This window comes from Brachyistius frenatus, unplaced genomic scaffold (assembly GCF_029030835.1).
Source record: "Brachyistius frenatus isolate BFR_SWC_R1_liver_20210118 unplaced genomic scaffold, ASM2903083v1 Contig_12, whole genome shotgun sequence".
Lineage (NCBI taxonomy): Eukaryota > Metazoa > Chordata > Actinopteri > Embiotocidae > Brachyistius > Brachyistius frenatus.
This window is the reverse complement of record NW_027210611.1, coordinates 232423-246150: the sequence shown is the minus strand read 5'-3', so window position 1 is coordinate 246150 and position 13728 is coordinate 232423. Positions and strand designations below refer to the sequence as shown.

Genomic DNA, 13728 nt, shown 5'->3' with positions numbered 1-13728 from the left:
GAGCTTTAGAGGAATACAATCCCTCGAGGCTACTCCTGGCCTGATTTACAGCTGAACTGATGAGTCACAGAGGACATGCTAGGCATTGAAATAGCGACAAGTATGTTGTGAGCCTTATTAATTTTTAAGGTAAAGTGTTGTCCTGTGGTTTGCAGAGGACATGATGATAAATGACGGCCGAGGGAGCACAGGGGTTAGAGCCTAATTGTTAAAAGGTTGAGTTGGGTTAAGGTGTAAGAGGTGCGCAGGGTTATTTATCAGCCTCTGTGTTGAGTGAGCTGCAAACGAGAAGGTAAGCACATGCAGACAAAGTTTGTGTGCACTTTACTCAAAATCCTTTTCTGAGAATATAAAGTTGCAACAGCAAAGGAAGAGTCACAAAGTCAAAAACATCTTTCATATGTATGTCTGACTTCATAAATCTTCCTTTAATTGACATTTAAATGATGGCTTTAAAAAATAAATAAAAAAAATCAACTACTGTAGCCAGATCTGTCAATTCAGTCGTCTCCATGAAGGCGTTCATTTATGTTTTGTCAAACCAGTTTGCAGTTCATCGTACAAGATCTGGCATGTAATGATTTCCGTCAGTTAATTGTGGATGTTGCCTTTAAACTCGCAGATTTACACTGTCTACACTGGTCATGCATGAAGTCCTTTGGTTTGAATATTTCCCAGTTGAATGCATTCAGTGTCCAATAAGGAAAAATCTATAGTTTAAGGGGGGAAATGTAATTTTAGATGGTTCAAAATACAAAGCCATGGACTCCAGACGACGTCCTACACTGGTAGCTGCTGCCCTCTGCTGGAATATCACACGACTTTCATAAACAGAGAAAGTGTATCAGTGCAGTGAGTACATAATACTATACATGCACATTTCAGTCAGTTTGATTATATCCACTCATCCATTATCCATAATACCTGGGGGGAAGTGTTGGAGTTTTAACCTCTTGTTTCCCTTTGCCATATAGCTTTGTGAAGTGAGCTGATCCCAAGAACCTCTAAGCAAAGACCTTTTTCCCCCCCACATAGTTCAGTTGGATATGTAAACAATAACTAGAACTGTTTAAACCACAACAGCTAAAACCACAATCAGGGTGTCACTATTAAAGTAATAAACTAACCGAGAAATAATACTGGTTGTTTTTTTCTTTTCGCCAATGAACTAAAGACTTTGTTTGCCTTACTGTTTAAAATCTTTGATTTCAGTGTTACTGGGAAATCAGTAGGCGCTGCTTCTCTCGCAGGCCTGACTGTCCATCAAGCTCTTGAACAAATCGACAATAAAAAGGCTTCAAAACTGTTCCTTATAATTTAACCTTGACAAAATAAGGCAGAGTGATTGTTTGCTGTGATTGTGATTGTAATAATTTTTACATTTTAGTTCATCTAAATTTTGGGGAAATTACATAAATGAAGATAAATAACTACCATGGTTGAGGGCTAAAATTTGCTACCGGACTAATTATTATATCAAATTGACTCAGTGTACCAACAATATCATTAATATCATTATTATGTTTTAAAAACTATCTGTAAAGAAATTTGTTAAACCTGCAATCATGATGCAATCTGGAACTAAAAGTAAAGCAAGTAAAATTGAAATAAAATAAATATTCTAACTACAATAAGTGTTTAATGATCTTAAATTCAGTCAATTCGTTCATTTAAGTGGATAAAGAACTTTCTTTTTATTGGAAAATAAGTTAAACATTTCAATCTCATGACTAGTTTCCCTCCCAAAAAATGACAGTCTTTGTTGTAAGCCTGGCTCTAAAAATTAATGCCTTTCTAAAAATTACACAAGCTCCCACATACAGAGAAACAACAGGTAAACCTTTTCAGTGTTGATGAAACTGGGAAATACTGGATCAATCTTGGCATTAAAAAGGAGACCTCTGGGCTCTTTGCCTTTGAAGGAAGCCTCTATGATCGACGTGCTTTGATATGTTAATCTACATCAGGACAATTATAGACTGTATGACAGAAATCGGTGTGATAGAACAAGATGGGAACAAATTCATAAGTGTAAACACAGAAAAACTCCTTCACTTCTATAATCCAATAAGTGTCATCATATCAAAGTGAGTGATAAGACTCCTACAGTGCCAACAAGTTTCAGACGTCTGCAGTGAGATATACAACATCTGCGTGAGTCTGGGACGTGTTTCAGTATTTTAAAATGTTGTGATAATAAGCAATATTATTTAAAAAAAAAAAAAAATGATGTTACGATTAAACTTAAATTAGACACAAGCAATAATCAGACTGAGAATTGCACTTATATATACACTCATACAGTATATTGTATTAGAACTGGCTTGCTGATAAATTGTATTATCTGTCTAATTTCATGATTCTATTTATTATATTTTTGTTCTTAGATAACTTCAGATGCCGTGTTTTATTTTACTGCAGGTAGGGCTGTTACAATCATGACATTTTAGTTGACGATTAATTGTCTTTCAAATAATTGCAATTATTGATTGAATTGTCTGTTTCTGTTCATTTTGTGTCACTAATATTATTTGCCTAAACATAGCTGAGTAATTCACATATATATTTTGAAGAAGAAAACCAATTCATTGGCATTGATCATTGGATTAATCAATTAAAAATTGTTCCTTAAATGTAGAAAGAAATTACAGACAATAACCAAAATAAACATTGTAAAATAGTGGCGCTAATTCTCTAATCGTGCCTTTAAAACCACAACAGATGAATGAATTGCAATGAGATGGCATCGCTAAAGGAGTGCCAGTCAAACCTCAGACCGTGGAATAGTACTGGAAATATGACATTTCTGTTCGTTTCATCCAGTTGATTTTAGACACGTAAATGGAAACAGTTCTGTCATTTATGCACAATGAATCCAGCCAGCTCAAATAATCACGATCAGGTGATGCAAAGAAGCTTTCAGCCTAATAAGCAAAACCTCAATCACTAATAATACAACTACAAAGATATGTTAGTCGCTGACACAGCTTCACCGCTGACAAAAACAAGACTGTTGTCCTCCTCGCACTATCAGGACGAGGGCTCAGTTTGGACCTGCAGGTAAACACTTAGCCATCGTTTTTACATGAAAGTTCAACTGTTCAATCTTTTTTTGCTGAATATATGCTGAAATAAAATAAACATCAAAGACGAGACAAAATTAAAAGACCCTCTCCTACTCTCCCAAAAATTTCCGACAACGCTCTCTTCTCTGTTGTTCTGCACTCCGTCACTCCCTGATCATCTTTCTACAGTCACTTATATTTCTTCTTAACTTCTTAAGATATGAAATAGATTGTTTGATAAATTTGATGAGCTGTGACAATACCAGACAACAATCTTGTCATACATCTTGTATTTTATAGATATGTTAAAAAAAAATACAATTCATGTCAAATAAACAAAAACAGAGAATAACAACTAATTATAAAAAATTATACTCTGTCTGTCAACTGACGTTACTTTGTTGTCACAAACCCTGTCACATGTACTCTTACGCTTCGAGTGAAACCGGTGAGGAAAACATACTCTAACATGAAGAGTAATGTTTCTTTGGCTAATCGAAGAGGTCGTCTCTGAGTATGAGGCCTTAGTTCATAGAAAACTCACGCCAGACCGGTGCAGCAGCTTCCATTGGGGCATCCAGACAAAAAGTGACAATGAGTAATCTGTGAAAACTCAACATGTTCTGTCTGTCTGAGAGCAGAGATTCACTCACCATGGGCTGTGAGATTCACAGCAGCGATGGCTGTACTTGTCTCTAAATGAAGATCTCACTATATTCAGAATTCAGAATTTCAGAAATATAATGTTACTGTTTATGGTAATCAATTGTCCAAATAATTCTTCAGATTAAAAACGTACTGAGCGAGTCATATAGGTTTTCACTGAAGAGTTTTGTCTGGTGAAAAGTCTCAGTTATTTAATATTATTTTAATTTTGATCAAATAATCTTGACTTAAAGGGTCTCCCTGTGTGTGTGGTTTTTTTGTTGTTGTTGTTTTTAAATGTATGACTCTAAAGGGAACCTGCCAACTATACTTTTTGACTTACTTGTGTTTCTCTAGCACAGAGGAAGAGGGATTTTTCTCTTCTCAGGTCCTTCATCAGTAGGACAATCAAGATCTTCAGTCAGAGTTACTGTAGCCTCAGTGAGCCTTCAACAGATTCTCCGTCCTCATCTTCATCATTCCTCCGGAGCTGTTCATCCACCAGGTGGTGCTCGGCACCCGCTTAACTCCAAACCTGAGGAGAAAAACACAACAGAGGTTTTATGAGGATCATTTTATGATGCCATACATGATTTTGATAAATCACTGCCGCGGGTTAAATTATGTTTAAACAACGAGCTAAACTTTTAAGGGCATTAGAAAGGATGTGTGGATGCCAAAGGAGGGGAATTTTACTTTCATGTCAACATTTATACATGGATTAACACGAGTTAATATGGTAAATTCACCGCTTTGAATCCAGAGAGGAGGCATGTTTGTGGTGCATTTCTGCCTCTAATGGCAACACAATCCCAGCTGGTGCAGCGAGGTGTTTTCAGTGACATCTCATACGGACTCTCATCTTCTACCAGGACAAAGTCTGGACGAGGTAGAAAGGAAGACAGGATTGGCACTAATGGACAATATGACAAAACACTGTCTGGACATGTTGGCATCATTTTTGTCCTCATTGTTTAATTTGTCTGATACTCTGAAGTGGCAAATGTTTGTGGTTTCCACTACCAATCTGTTCCTAGTGTGCACTTTGTATGTACGCTGCCTCCATATCCTTGTACACAGTAATCACAACAACAGGCCTGTTCATTCATGCCTCCCAGCAGCACCACCTTTGCTAAAATTCCAGGAAAGCTTAATGCCGCATGGTGAGCAGGTCTCTCAAGAAATTAGGCCTGAGGTGACACCTTCATGCTCTTCAGCAGGGAGGTAGCAGAAGAGTATCTGAGAGGACTGGCGTCTCCACAAAGGTTTGGATCTCATTTACATAATTCACACTAACATCCAATCAAAATTAGAATTATAAGTTAGTTAATCAATAATTTGGTTGTAACTTCTCAACTTTGAGGATTTCCTCTGCTTTATATCACTGTCAACTGAATATTTTAGGGTTTTGGGACTTCTGGTCAAACAACATAGCCAAAGACATGAAGACATGAGATTTATCTCTGACTGCTATTATTATTATTATTATTATAGTTTTTCATAGAAAAACAAAGTTTCATAGCTTAATTGTTGATGAAAGTAATTGTTAGTTCCAGCCCTGTAGATGATTTCACGAAACTCATGGAAAACCAGTATCTGTATTTGTCTTTGTCTATGCTGACAGATGTGACCTCTTCCAGGATGGCAATGTCCACATCCACAGGCCAACCGGGTCACTGAATTATATGGTGGCTATCACAGCCCCCAAAGGACACATTTCTGCCTCACATCAAATGAGGGGAAATTCTTTTAAGGAAAACGGAGTTCATCGGCTTAAGTGAAACTTGTTTCAAGGAGCACGTTTTAACCCTGTAGGGTTATGTAGGATTATTATTATTTTTTTTTTTTTACTTCAACATGTCACCGTCTACTCTGCCAAAAAAAAAAAAAAAAAGTACCAAAAATGTGTTCTATTAAATAAAGCGTTATTGAAGACCAGACCCTGACTCTACCATATATAATACTACCATGCCCAATTAATGACCAAATGTAACGTGAGGATCTGTCGACCTACAAACAAGATACTGCTAATAATAAGCCAGCCGGCTAGTTAGCTACAACTAGCTTTGCCCGAAGCTACGTTTTCCTTTCTTCCTGCTTATTTCCAGTGACTGAAAAACGATTTGATTTAATCTACAATTACTGCAATAAAAAAAAAATAGTTTCCCTGTAGACTCGAGCCAGTAGCTACAACTTTTAAGGCAAGGTACGGGGCAGCTCGTTTAACAGATGGCAGCACGTATGACGTCATCCATCTCAAAGTTTTTGGTACAAGGCGTGTTTTGTTTGTCTTCAAAGTGTTCAATAATCGGGTTTAAAAGGGTTTGAAAATTACAATCGATCTTTGTTGGCGAACCGGTTTGTAGCGAGTCCATTTGGTGGTGAACGCGTTACATCAACCCGAAACATCTTTTATCTGTCGGGAGGACTTTTACGCATACTTTTGCTCACGCTGTTTAAAAACCTGACTGCACCAACATGTTGGATATCTTGCGTAAGCTCCAGTTAAAACCAGTTTCTTTCAGGGACTGTTTTTTTTTTTTTTTTTTTTTTAACCACACGATGGCGTCCGGTGGTCCGTGGACGGGTTGAGTTTGTGATGTACATTTTATCCTCCACGGTTGAGTCCTTCTCCAAAACTCCAAAAGGCGTTTTTTGTTGTTGTTGTTGTTGTTGTTTTTTTCCCCCACAAAAAAGAGAGCGTCCTCCACGCTGGACTGCTTTTCCTTTTCTTTGTTTTGGTCTCATTTCAGCAGTAACGCTTCAGATTAAGTCTTTAAGTGGTAACAACGATGCGCGCGCGCGCGCACACACACACGCACGCACGCACGCATACGCACGAGGTCACGCATAGTAACACGCGGCTCTGCTCCTGCTAGAGAGCGTTGTGGAAGCTCCGCTTCTGGTCCGTCCAATGAGGTGCCTGCATGTTCCTTCAACCAGCTCGGAGGAAACGCACTACAGCCTTCTCCAACCAATCAAAAGCGCGCCGTCCCAGTTCCTGCTCTTATAAAGTCGCCTAGATCCGGAGTCTCGGTACCGGAGAATGAGCGAGACACTAGCGAGACATCACACAGCAAGACATTGGACCTGTCTGTCCTTTAGTTTTTATTTCGATTTTCTTGTTCCTCCAGGTAATTTTGTCTCTTTTTTTTTTTTCTTTACCCTCCTCTGTTTTGGTTCTGTGTTGAACTTGTAGGATAGGAGTACAGCTTGAGATAAGTCTGGTACTCTTTGTACCAGACTTTTCATTGTTACAGACGTAAGAACGTGTTCTTAACATGGACTTTTATCTAATTTCAGTAATTGTACTTTCTGATTTAGTCTGTTTAAATCGTTGATTGTGTTATGTCGTGTTTAAATGGGGCTTTTAATTGTAATAGGTAGATGGATCTCAACGAGGAAGCAAATGATGTCATTACTTAGACTCAAGCAGCCAAATAGTAACCACGATTACAACAGGATGAAGAAATGCGGTTAACTTAATCTTTTGTCTCGCTGTGTTCGTTTTCTTTGTAATCGGGGTTTCAACGAGACGATCTTTGTGTGCCAGTCTGCGCTGTTAGATTTAATCAGCATAAATTGTGAAAAGTCGCCTTTTCTTTTGTTTCCAATGCGGAGAAAGGAGTCAATACTGGAGATAATGTGCCTTTCTTTTGCATTCTCAACGTGTTGTTATCCCTTCCCCCATTCTAAAAAAAAATGAGGGGAAAAAAAAACTGGTGGTGTCTTTGTGGTTTTTTGTTTTTTTTTGCGCCCCCGAACCCGCTTATGCAACATGTGATCCAGAGCGCACCGCCGTCTCATACCTGCGCTCCTCCTCTCTCCTCTTCAGGTGTGTTATAGCAGCAAATAACATGGCCACGTCCGCCAGCGCCACCTTGAGTAAAGCTGTGAAGCAGCAGTATATGGAGCTCCCTCAGGGGGACAAAGTCCAGGCCATGTATATTTGGATTGACGGAACCGGAGAGGGGCTCCGATGCAAAACCAGGACCCTTGATTTTGAGCCCAAAAGCATCGAAGGTAAGGCAGCCATCCTCCTGAATACTCCTCGGACAGATGACACTAAAAGTGCTGCGGGGTAGTAAAGCTGCTCTCCTCCTCCTGTAGATCTCCCTGAGTGGAACTTCGACGGCTCCAGTACCTACCAGTCTGAGGGCTCCAACAGCGACATGTACCTGATCCCTGCAGCCATGTTCCGCGATCCGTTCCGCAAAGACCCCAACAAGCTGGTCCTGTGTGAAGTCATGAAGTACAACCATAAACCTGCGGGTAAATAAAGCAGCTCGGCTCCTCTGAAGTTTATATTTTAATGAATAGAATAAGCTGCAGCAGCCTACTGTAGCGTGAATGGCAGCAACTTTAAAGGGTTGTTCGCTGTTAAATTATGAAAACCTGTCAGCAAAATGGACAATTTATTTTTTTAAGTTTCCTGTAAATCGAGCAGCAGTTGATGCTACTTAACGTGAAGCAGTGACTCATTGGTGTGAGGGTGCCAAGGTGGGTGCGGCATCACTTTTAAAGGGGAAATGGCAAAGAGCAGAAAAACACTTTGATCTAGATGTAAAAAAAAAAAAAACTGTAGATTTCAACTATTTGTAGCTGCTGGACATTTCTTAAATTTTCATTAAAATAAGCACATTCTAACCTGAGATTGGCCACCCTCTGAATTTATGATTTATAAGATAATCAAAAGACAGATTTAATAATATATACAGTCATCAAAGAACTGTGGCACATGCATGCACCCAATCATTCTCATAAGCATGGAAGCTTATGTAAAAGGTGTACATGAAGTTAAATTAACTAAATTATCATAGATTATGGCAAAAAGTGAGACTGAAAACTGAAGTTATAGTTCACAGTTTCAATGGTCCATTTTACGTGAAACTGTAAATCTTTTGTTTGTGTGTGTTTTGAGGGAGGGAGGGGGGGGACCTGGAAGCGATTCTTTAATTGTTGCAAAACTTCCATAATGGAAACCAAAAGTACTTACTCAATTATAGCTTGCCTGGGTATTTAAACTTGAATGCACTGGTGTTGGCCCTCCTAATCTCAATGTTCCTCTCTGCAGAAACCAACCTGAGGATCGCATGCAAGAAGATAATGGAGATGGTGGAGGACCAACATCCCTGGTTTGGCATGGAGCAGGAGTACACCATCCTGGGAACAGACGGACACCCCTTTGGCTGGCCATCCAACGGATTCCCTGGACCACAAGGTTAATAGCTAATGTTTTTGTATAAATGTGTCAATGCATGGTGACGTGGATCAACGTCAGGGTGGTCTAACAACTCTCATTTGTTACAGGTCCATACTACTGTGGTGTGGGAGCTGACAAAGCTTATGGCAGAGACATAGTCGAGGCCCATTACAGAGCTTGTCTGTATGCTGGAGTCCAGATCTGTGGCACAAATGCAGAAGTGATGCCTGCTCAGGTAATTATAAAGGCCCAACACGTGTTCAGATTTTAAACATGTTTTTGTGCTTTTTAGCTGTCAGTTTAAAAAAAAAAAAAAAGAATGCAATTTTAATAATGGACTGTTTTTTTGTTTTGTTTTTCTGTGTTCAGTGGGAGTTCCAGGTTGGCCCATGTGAAGGGATCAACATGGGTGATCATCTGTGGGCAGCTCGCTTCATCCTGCACCGTGTCTGTGAAGATTTTGGCGTTGTTGCCTCATTTGATCCCAAGCCGATCCCCGGTAACTGGAATGGTGCCGGCTGCCATACAAACTTCAGCACAAAAGAGATGAGGGAAGATGGTGGATTGAAGTGAGTAGCGAGTTGCCTTGACTGTTCTGCCATTTTTAATGTTTTTTTTTTTTTAAAAAAAAAAAAATTACATTTCTGATGTGACTCTTGTCATTTCTACCTCCAGGGCCATTGAAGACTCCATTGAGAAGCTTGGAAAGAGGCACAGCTATCACATTCGTGCCTACGACCCCAAAGGGGGGCTCGACAACGCCCGCCGTCTCACCGGCCACCACGAAACTTCAAACATCAACGAGTTCTCCGCTGGCGTGGCCAACCGTGGTGCCAGCATCCGCATCCCTCGTAATGTCGGCCAGGAGAAGAAAGGCTACTTTGAAGACCGCCGCCCATCCGCCAACTGTGACCCGTACGGCGTGACCGAGGCCCTGATCCGCACCTGTTTGCTGAGCGAGGAGGGAGATGAACCTGCGGATTACTAAATCCACAACTCCTGGACTGACTCCCACTGTCCACCTGACTTTATCTTTTCATTAAGCTAGTACTGTATTTTTTTTTTTCTCACTTTCACCCTCCCACTGAGATGATTTTAACTTGCAAATTTAATGGCTAAAAGTTGGCTGGTCAACTTAAAAACATGAAAAAGTAATGCTGTCCTTGGTAGTTATGAGCTGGCGATGGCAGGGTATGTCTTTCCCCTCGTCTTTAGAAGGGATCGGCTTTTGTAACACTTTTTTTTTTTTTTTTTTTTTTTAGCCCATGTCATATCATTCCCTTTTTGTCTGTCGGTGACTAAAATGAACTAAAGCACATGAACACTGCAGAGTAGAGCTGCTAAGGCTGGACAGCATGTGTAACTTAATACATTTACCTAGTTCATGTACTGTTAATATATGTTGACCTGCCTTTTCAACTATCCAGTCTTCAATGTTACTAATTCTTTAAGAAGTGTCTATTTTTAAATGGCTTCGTTTTGATGTCTTCAGATTTTGACACACTGGGTCAACTTGTATGGTACACTTTGTAGATGTCTGTACCCAGATGTAAGTTGTTCAAATGTCGTGGATCTGTCCATAATGCCATTTGTAGATTTCCTCAAGGAGTTTTATCCTTTTGTTAACTGCGATATTGTAATGCACCTGATTTTGGTAAAACATCAAGTTTACTGAAGCTGGTGTTTTTTATTGATACATTTAAAACTTTTATTTTTATCACAACATGGCTGTATGACTCTTGACTTTGAGACTTGGAAAGTAATAGTTTACTGGGGAATGTGCGTCTTTGCTTCCTCACAGAGAGCTAGAGGAAAGAATCAACTACCTGCATGTATGATTAAAATGTGAGGCCAGTTATTGCAGCTCAGCAGAAAGGCTAGAAGCAGGGTGCCAACGGAGGGTCTTGATTGCCGAAGGCTTCTCAAGTTTACTCGTAAACATGTTGGTGGTCTAATGCTTTTATTCTCAGAATGAATGACGCAAACAGTTCACCCTTTTTCGGGCTTTATGCCAAGTTATTTAACAGCTGCAGGTGCATCCTCGAATTTGCTCTGCAGACATCAGGATCGTTTCAATCTCCTCTAACTTGGCAAGAAAGCAACTGAATGCATGTCTAAAAAAATGCAAAACAATGGTTTAAAAAAAAAAGAAGAAAGGTGAAACTGAACTGCAGCTGCCAAATGACGGTATCAACTTGTCTGTTGACTTGGGATAGACTGGTTTATTTATAGAACTTGACCCAAGAGTCTGGACACACGAGTAGATTATTTTGTGAAAATTAACATTTCAGTTTCTAGTTGGCTCGAGGAAGAGGTTAGGCTCAGTTTCCTGACTTAAGTATAAAAGCTGTTTGAACAGCTGGAGCTTGCAGCAGCATTTTACTGTAAGCAGTAAACATGACAGTAAAGTGAAATACACCTAAAGGTAACTAGTAAAGTCTCCACGGCTCTGCTTTCTTTTGCCAAATGCTCTGATGTTTCAGTCTGACTGATATCTTGGCAGGAGCTCTGCAGCACCTTTGTTCTGGCTGTTCTTTCGGGATCCTGTGGTTTGTAACTGGAGACGGCTGTTCTCACGAGACGGTTTTTATAATCCTTCCACGGCAACAGCACGAGGTCAAGATTCCCAGAGGTGCTGTGTCATAAGCAACCACAAAGCACCACAGATTGTTGTGTCAAGAGATCTTGACTTGAGTTTGTCTGGGTTCTGCCATGAACTAAAAAACAAACCATAAAAGCAAGTTAAACTTCAGCTTTTCAGTTTAAAGCTTGGCTGAATTTGCCATACATTTTTACAAAAATCATGTCAACTAATACAAAGTGTGACTGAATTGCTACGGTAAGGATTTCCTGACACCTCAGCATATTTATAGTGTCTGCATATTTTGTCTAAGACCAAGCTTTGCAGTCCATGAGGAAGAGTTGTGCCAATTCGGCTATATTTAAACTGAAACTGTGTTTAAGGAACTGTTTTGAGTCAGAGCTTAGCACGTAAATACTCAGAAGGATTTCTTTGTTTTTTGACTGAGAGAACAAGAAGACATTTCAGCCACACTTCCATGGGAGCACACAGCTTCCTCATTTCACAGGACATAAACTTCTGGTGTCCTCTCTCATGGGGGAAGGGCTGCAAAGTTTGCTTTGAGACCTTTCCCCTACATCCCAGCTGCCCTCGCAACACCAAGTTACTCATTTCACTGATTGGCTTTTCTAGGAACAAGCTAACCAATCACACAGTCGGGGCAGGTTTAGAGGATGCTGACTGCATTGAAGCCAACAAATGTATTCTAACTTTGTTTTGGTCTCTTTTTTTTTGTTGACCTAACGTGAAACTTCCTCACCCTTTAAACTTTGTTTGTGCCTGCCTTTGTAGAGTTTGTGGAGTTCATGGAGTAGAGTTTAAACTAAAATGTGCAGACTGCAAATTTTTTGGGGGAAAAAGTAACTTCATGTGGAATAAACTGAAGTTAGTAATTAATAACTTCAATGGTAATCTAATCTGGAACAAAAATATTCTTTATCTAATTTCTGCTCATTAGTTTATACAAACTTGTGCAGTGCAGCTAAAAAAAAAATAGGGTTACAGTGGGTGAAATGCAAAGTTAAAGTCCCTCTCACATACATACACTTATTCTTGCCATGCAACCAAAATCAGAACTAAAACTGAGACTCTAAAAAATATTACATAAACATACATCTTAAAAAACATAACAGGTCTCAAAGTAAAACTTCTAACATTCCCAGAAGCAAACAAGGGCACCATATTCATTTCCACTTTTGCCAGTATTTTTGATTGAAGAGTCAAAATATTAATTGAAGCACATGTTACTCAGCCCCAGTCCTTCATTTCAACTGTGTTTCTATCTGTATCTTTGATAAACTGAACAGATTTGTTGTATTCAGCTATGATTGGGCGTTCTCTTCTTATTTGACGCTTGAGTGTTGTAATCGCAGTGCAGGATGTGTGTAGTTTACCACCCTGCTAGGATCTGTGAAAGCCACCTAATGGCATTCAGTCACCATCTAAAGTTCCTTCCACTTCCTCGCTTTGAAGCTTGATTAGCGGGGTTCGATTTGCATGCAGAATCCAAACCTCCTTCTGCCTGGGAAGCTCAAACGATGGGGAGACACTGGACAAAGGATGGTAGAGGGATGCTGCCCTGTTGCTATGACAACCACCGGAATGTACAGGCTGGATCGTGGTGGTTCTCGTGTGGAGTGGGAGAAAAAAAAAAAAAAAAACACATCCGTGTTATGTAAGGAGAAAAAAACAAAACATGAAATGGGGTCTCATAAGTGGAGCTGCACAACGGCCCCGCTGGCCAAACACAGCTTTAAGATGCGAGTCAGCTTGCATGCACTCACACGATGGCATTCGGCAGTGCAAATTGCCTCCAAATTTATGCAATATTCTACATTATAAGTGTCCAGTTTCTGTAATCTAATGTAAAATGGCGTGTGGAGCTGCGGGGAAAAACTGCATGCGAGGTGAGCATCTGTCAGTTTTATAGGTCCCGACCCTGTTATCAGTGATTGTACAGCACCATCCTCTTCTTTTGTGCTGTGTTGTTGTGTAACGTATCATACTGGCTCAAACCAGTCCTGGATCCACAGTGTAAAAGAAGAAGAAGAGAACCCTGCCATAAAGTCATGACTTAACACAGACCAGGGAGTGATTCAATTTGCAAAATACCTTAGAAAGGAAAATTGTCTGCATCTGGTTGTTTTGTGCAAAATGCGTCAAAATGCAGGAGATGGAGAAGAGATGTCGGAGGAGGACAAAGTTGTCTCATGGCTTATTTCTTGGCAAGAAGC

At 39.9% G+C, this 13728-nt stretch overlaps 1 protein-coding gene across 1 annotated transcript; it reads left to right on the top strand.

Moving 5' to 3' along the window:
- The first annotated feature begins 6735 nt into the window (after positions 1-6735).
- LOC138617212 (glutamine synthetase) lies at positions 6736-10636 on the top strand. The gene is made up of 7 exons (XM_069691977.1): positions 6736-6844; positions 7546-7733; positions 7821-7982; positions 8785-8931; positions 9021-9148; positions 9283-9482; positions 9589-10636. Exons 2-7 carry the CDS (start codon positions 7568-7570, stop codon positions 9899-9901), a joined length of 1116 nt encoding a protein of 371 aa, XP_069548078.1. The 5' UTR covers positions 6736-6844; positions 7546-7567; the 3' UTR covers positions 9902-10636.
- The last annotated feature ends 3092 nt before the right edge of the window (positions 10637-13728 follow it).

Excerpts from the sequence above, each read along its gene's own strand:
- LOC138617212 (XM_069691977.1), top strand. The coding sequence starts at position 7,568 with ATGGCCACGTCCGCCAGCGCCACCTTGAGTAAAGCTGTGAAGCAGCAG. Across the intron at positions 7,734-7,820 it reads TGAGCCCAAAAGCATCGAAG|ATCTCCCTGAGTGGAACTTC; the intron begins GTAAGGCAGCCA and ends CTCCTCCTGTAG. Across the intron at positions 8,932-9,020 it reads CGGATTCCCTGGACCACAAG|GTCCATACTACTGTGGTGTG; the intron begins GTTAATAGCTAA and ends CATTTGTTACAG.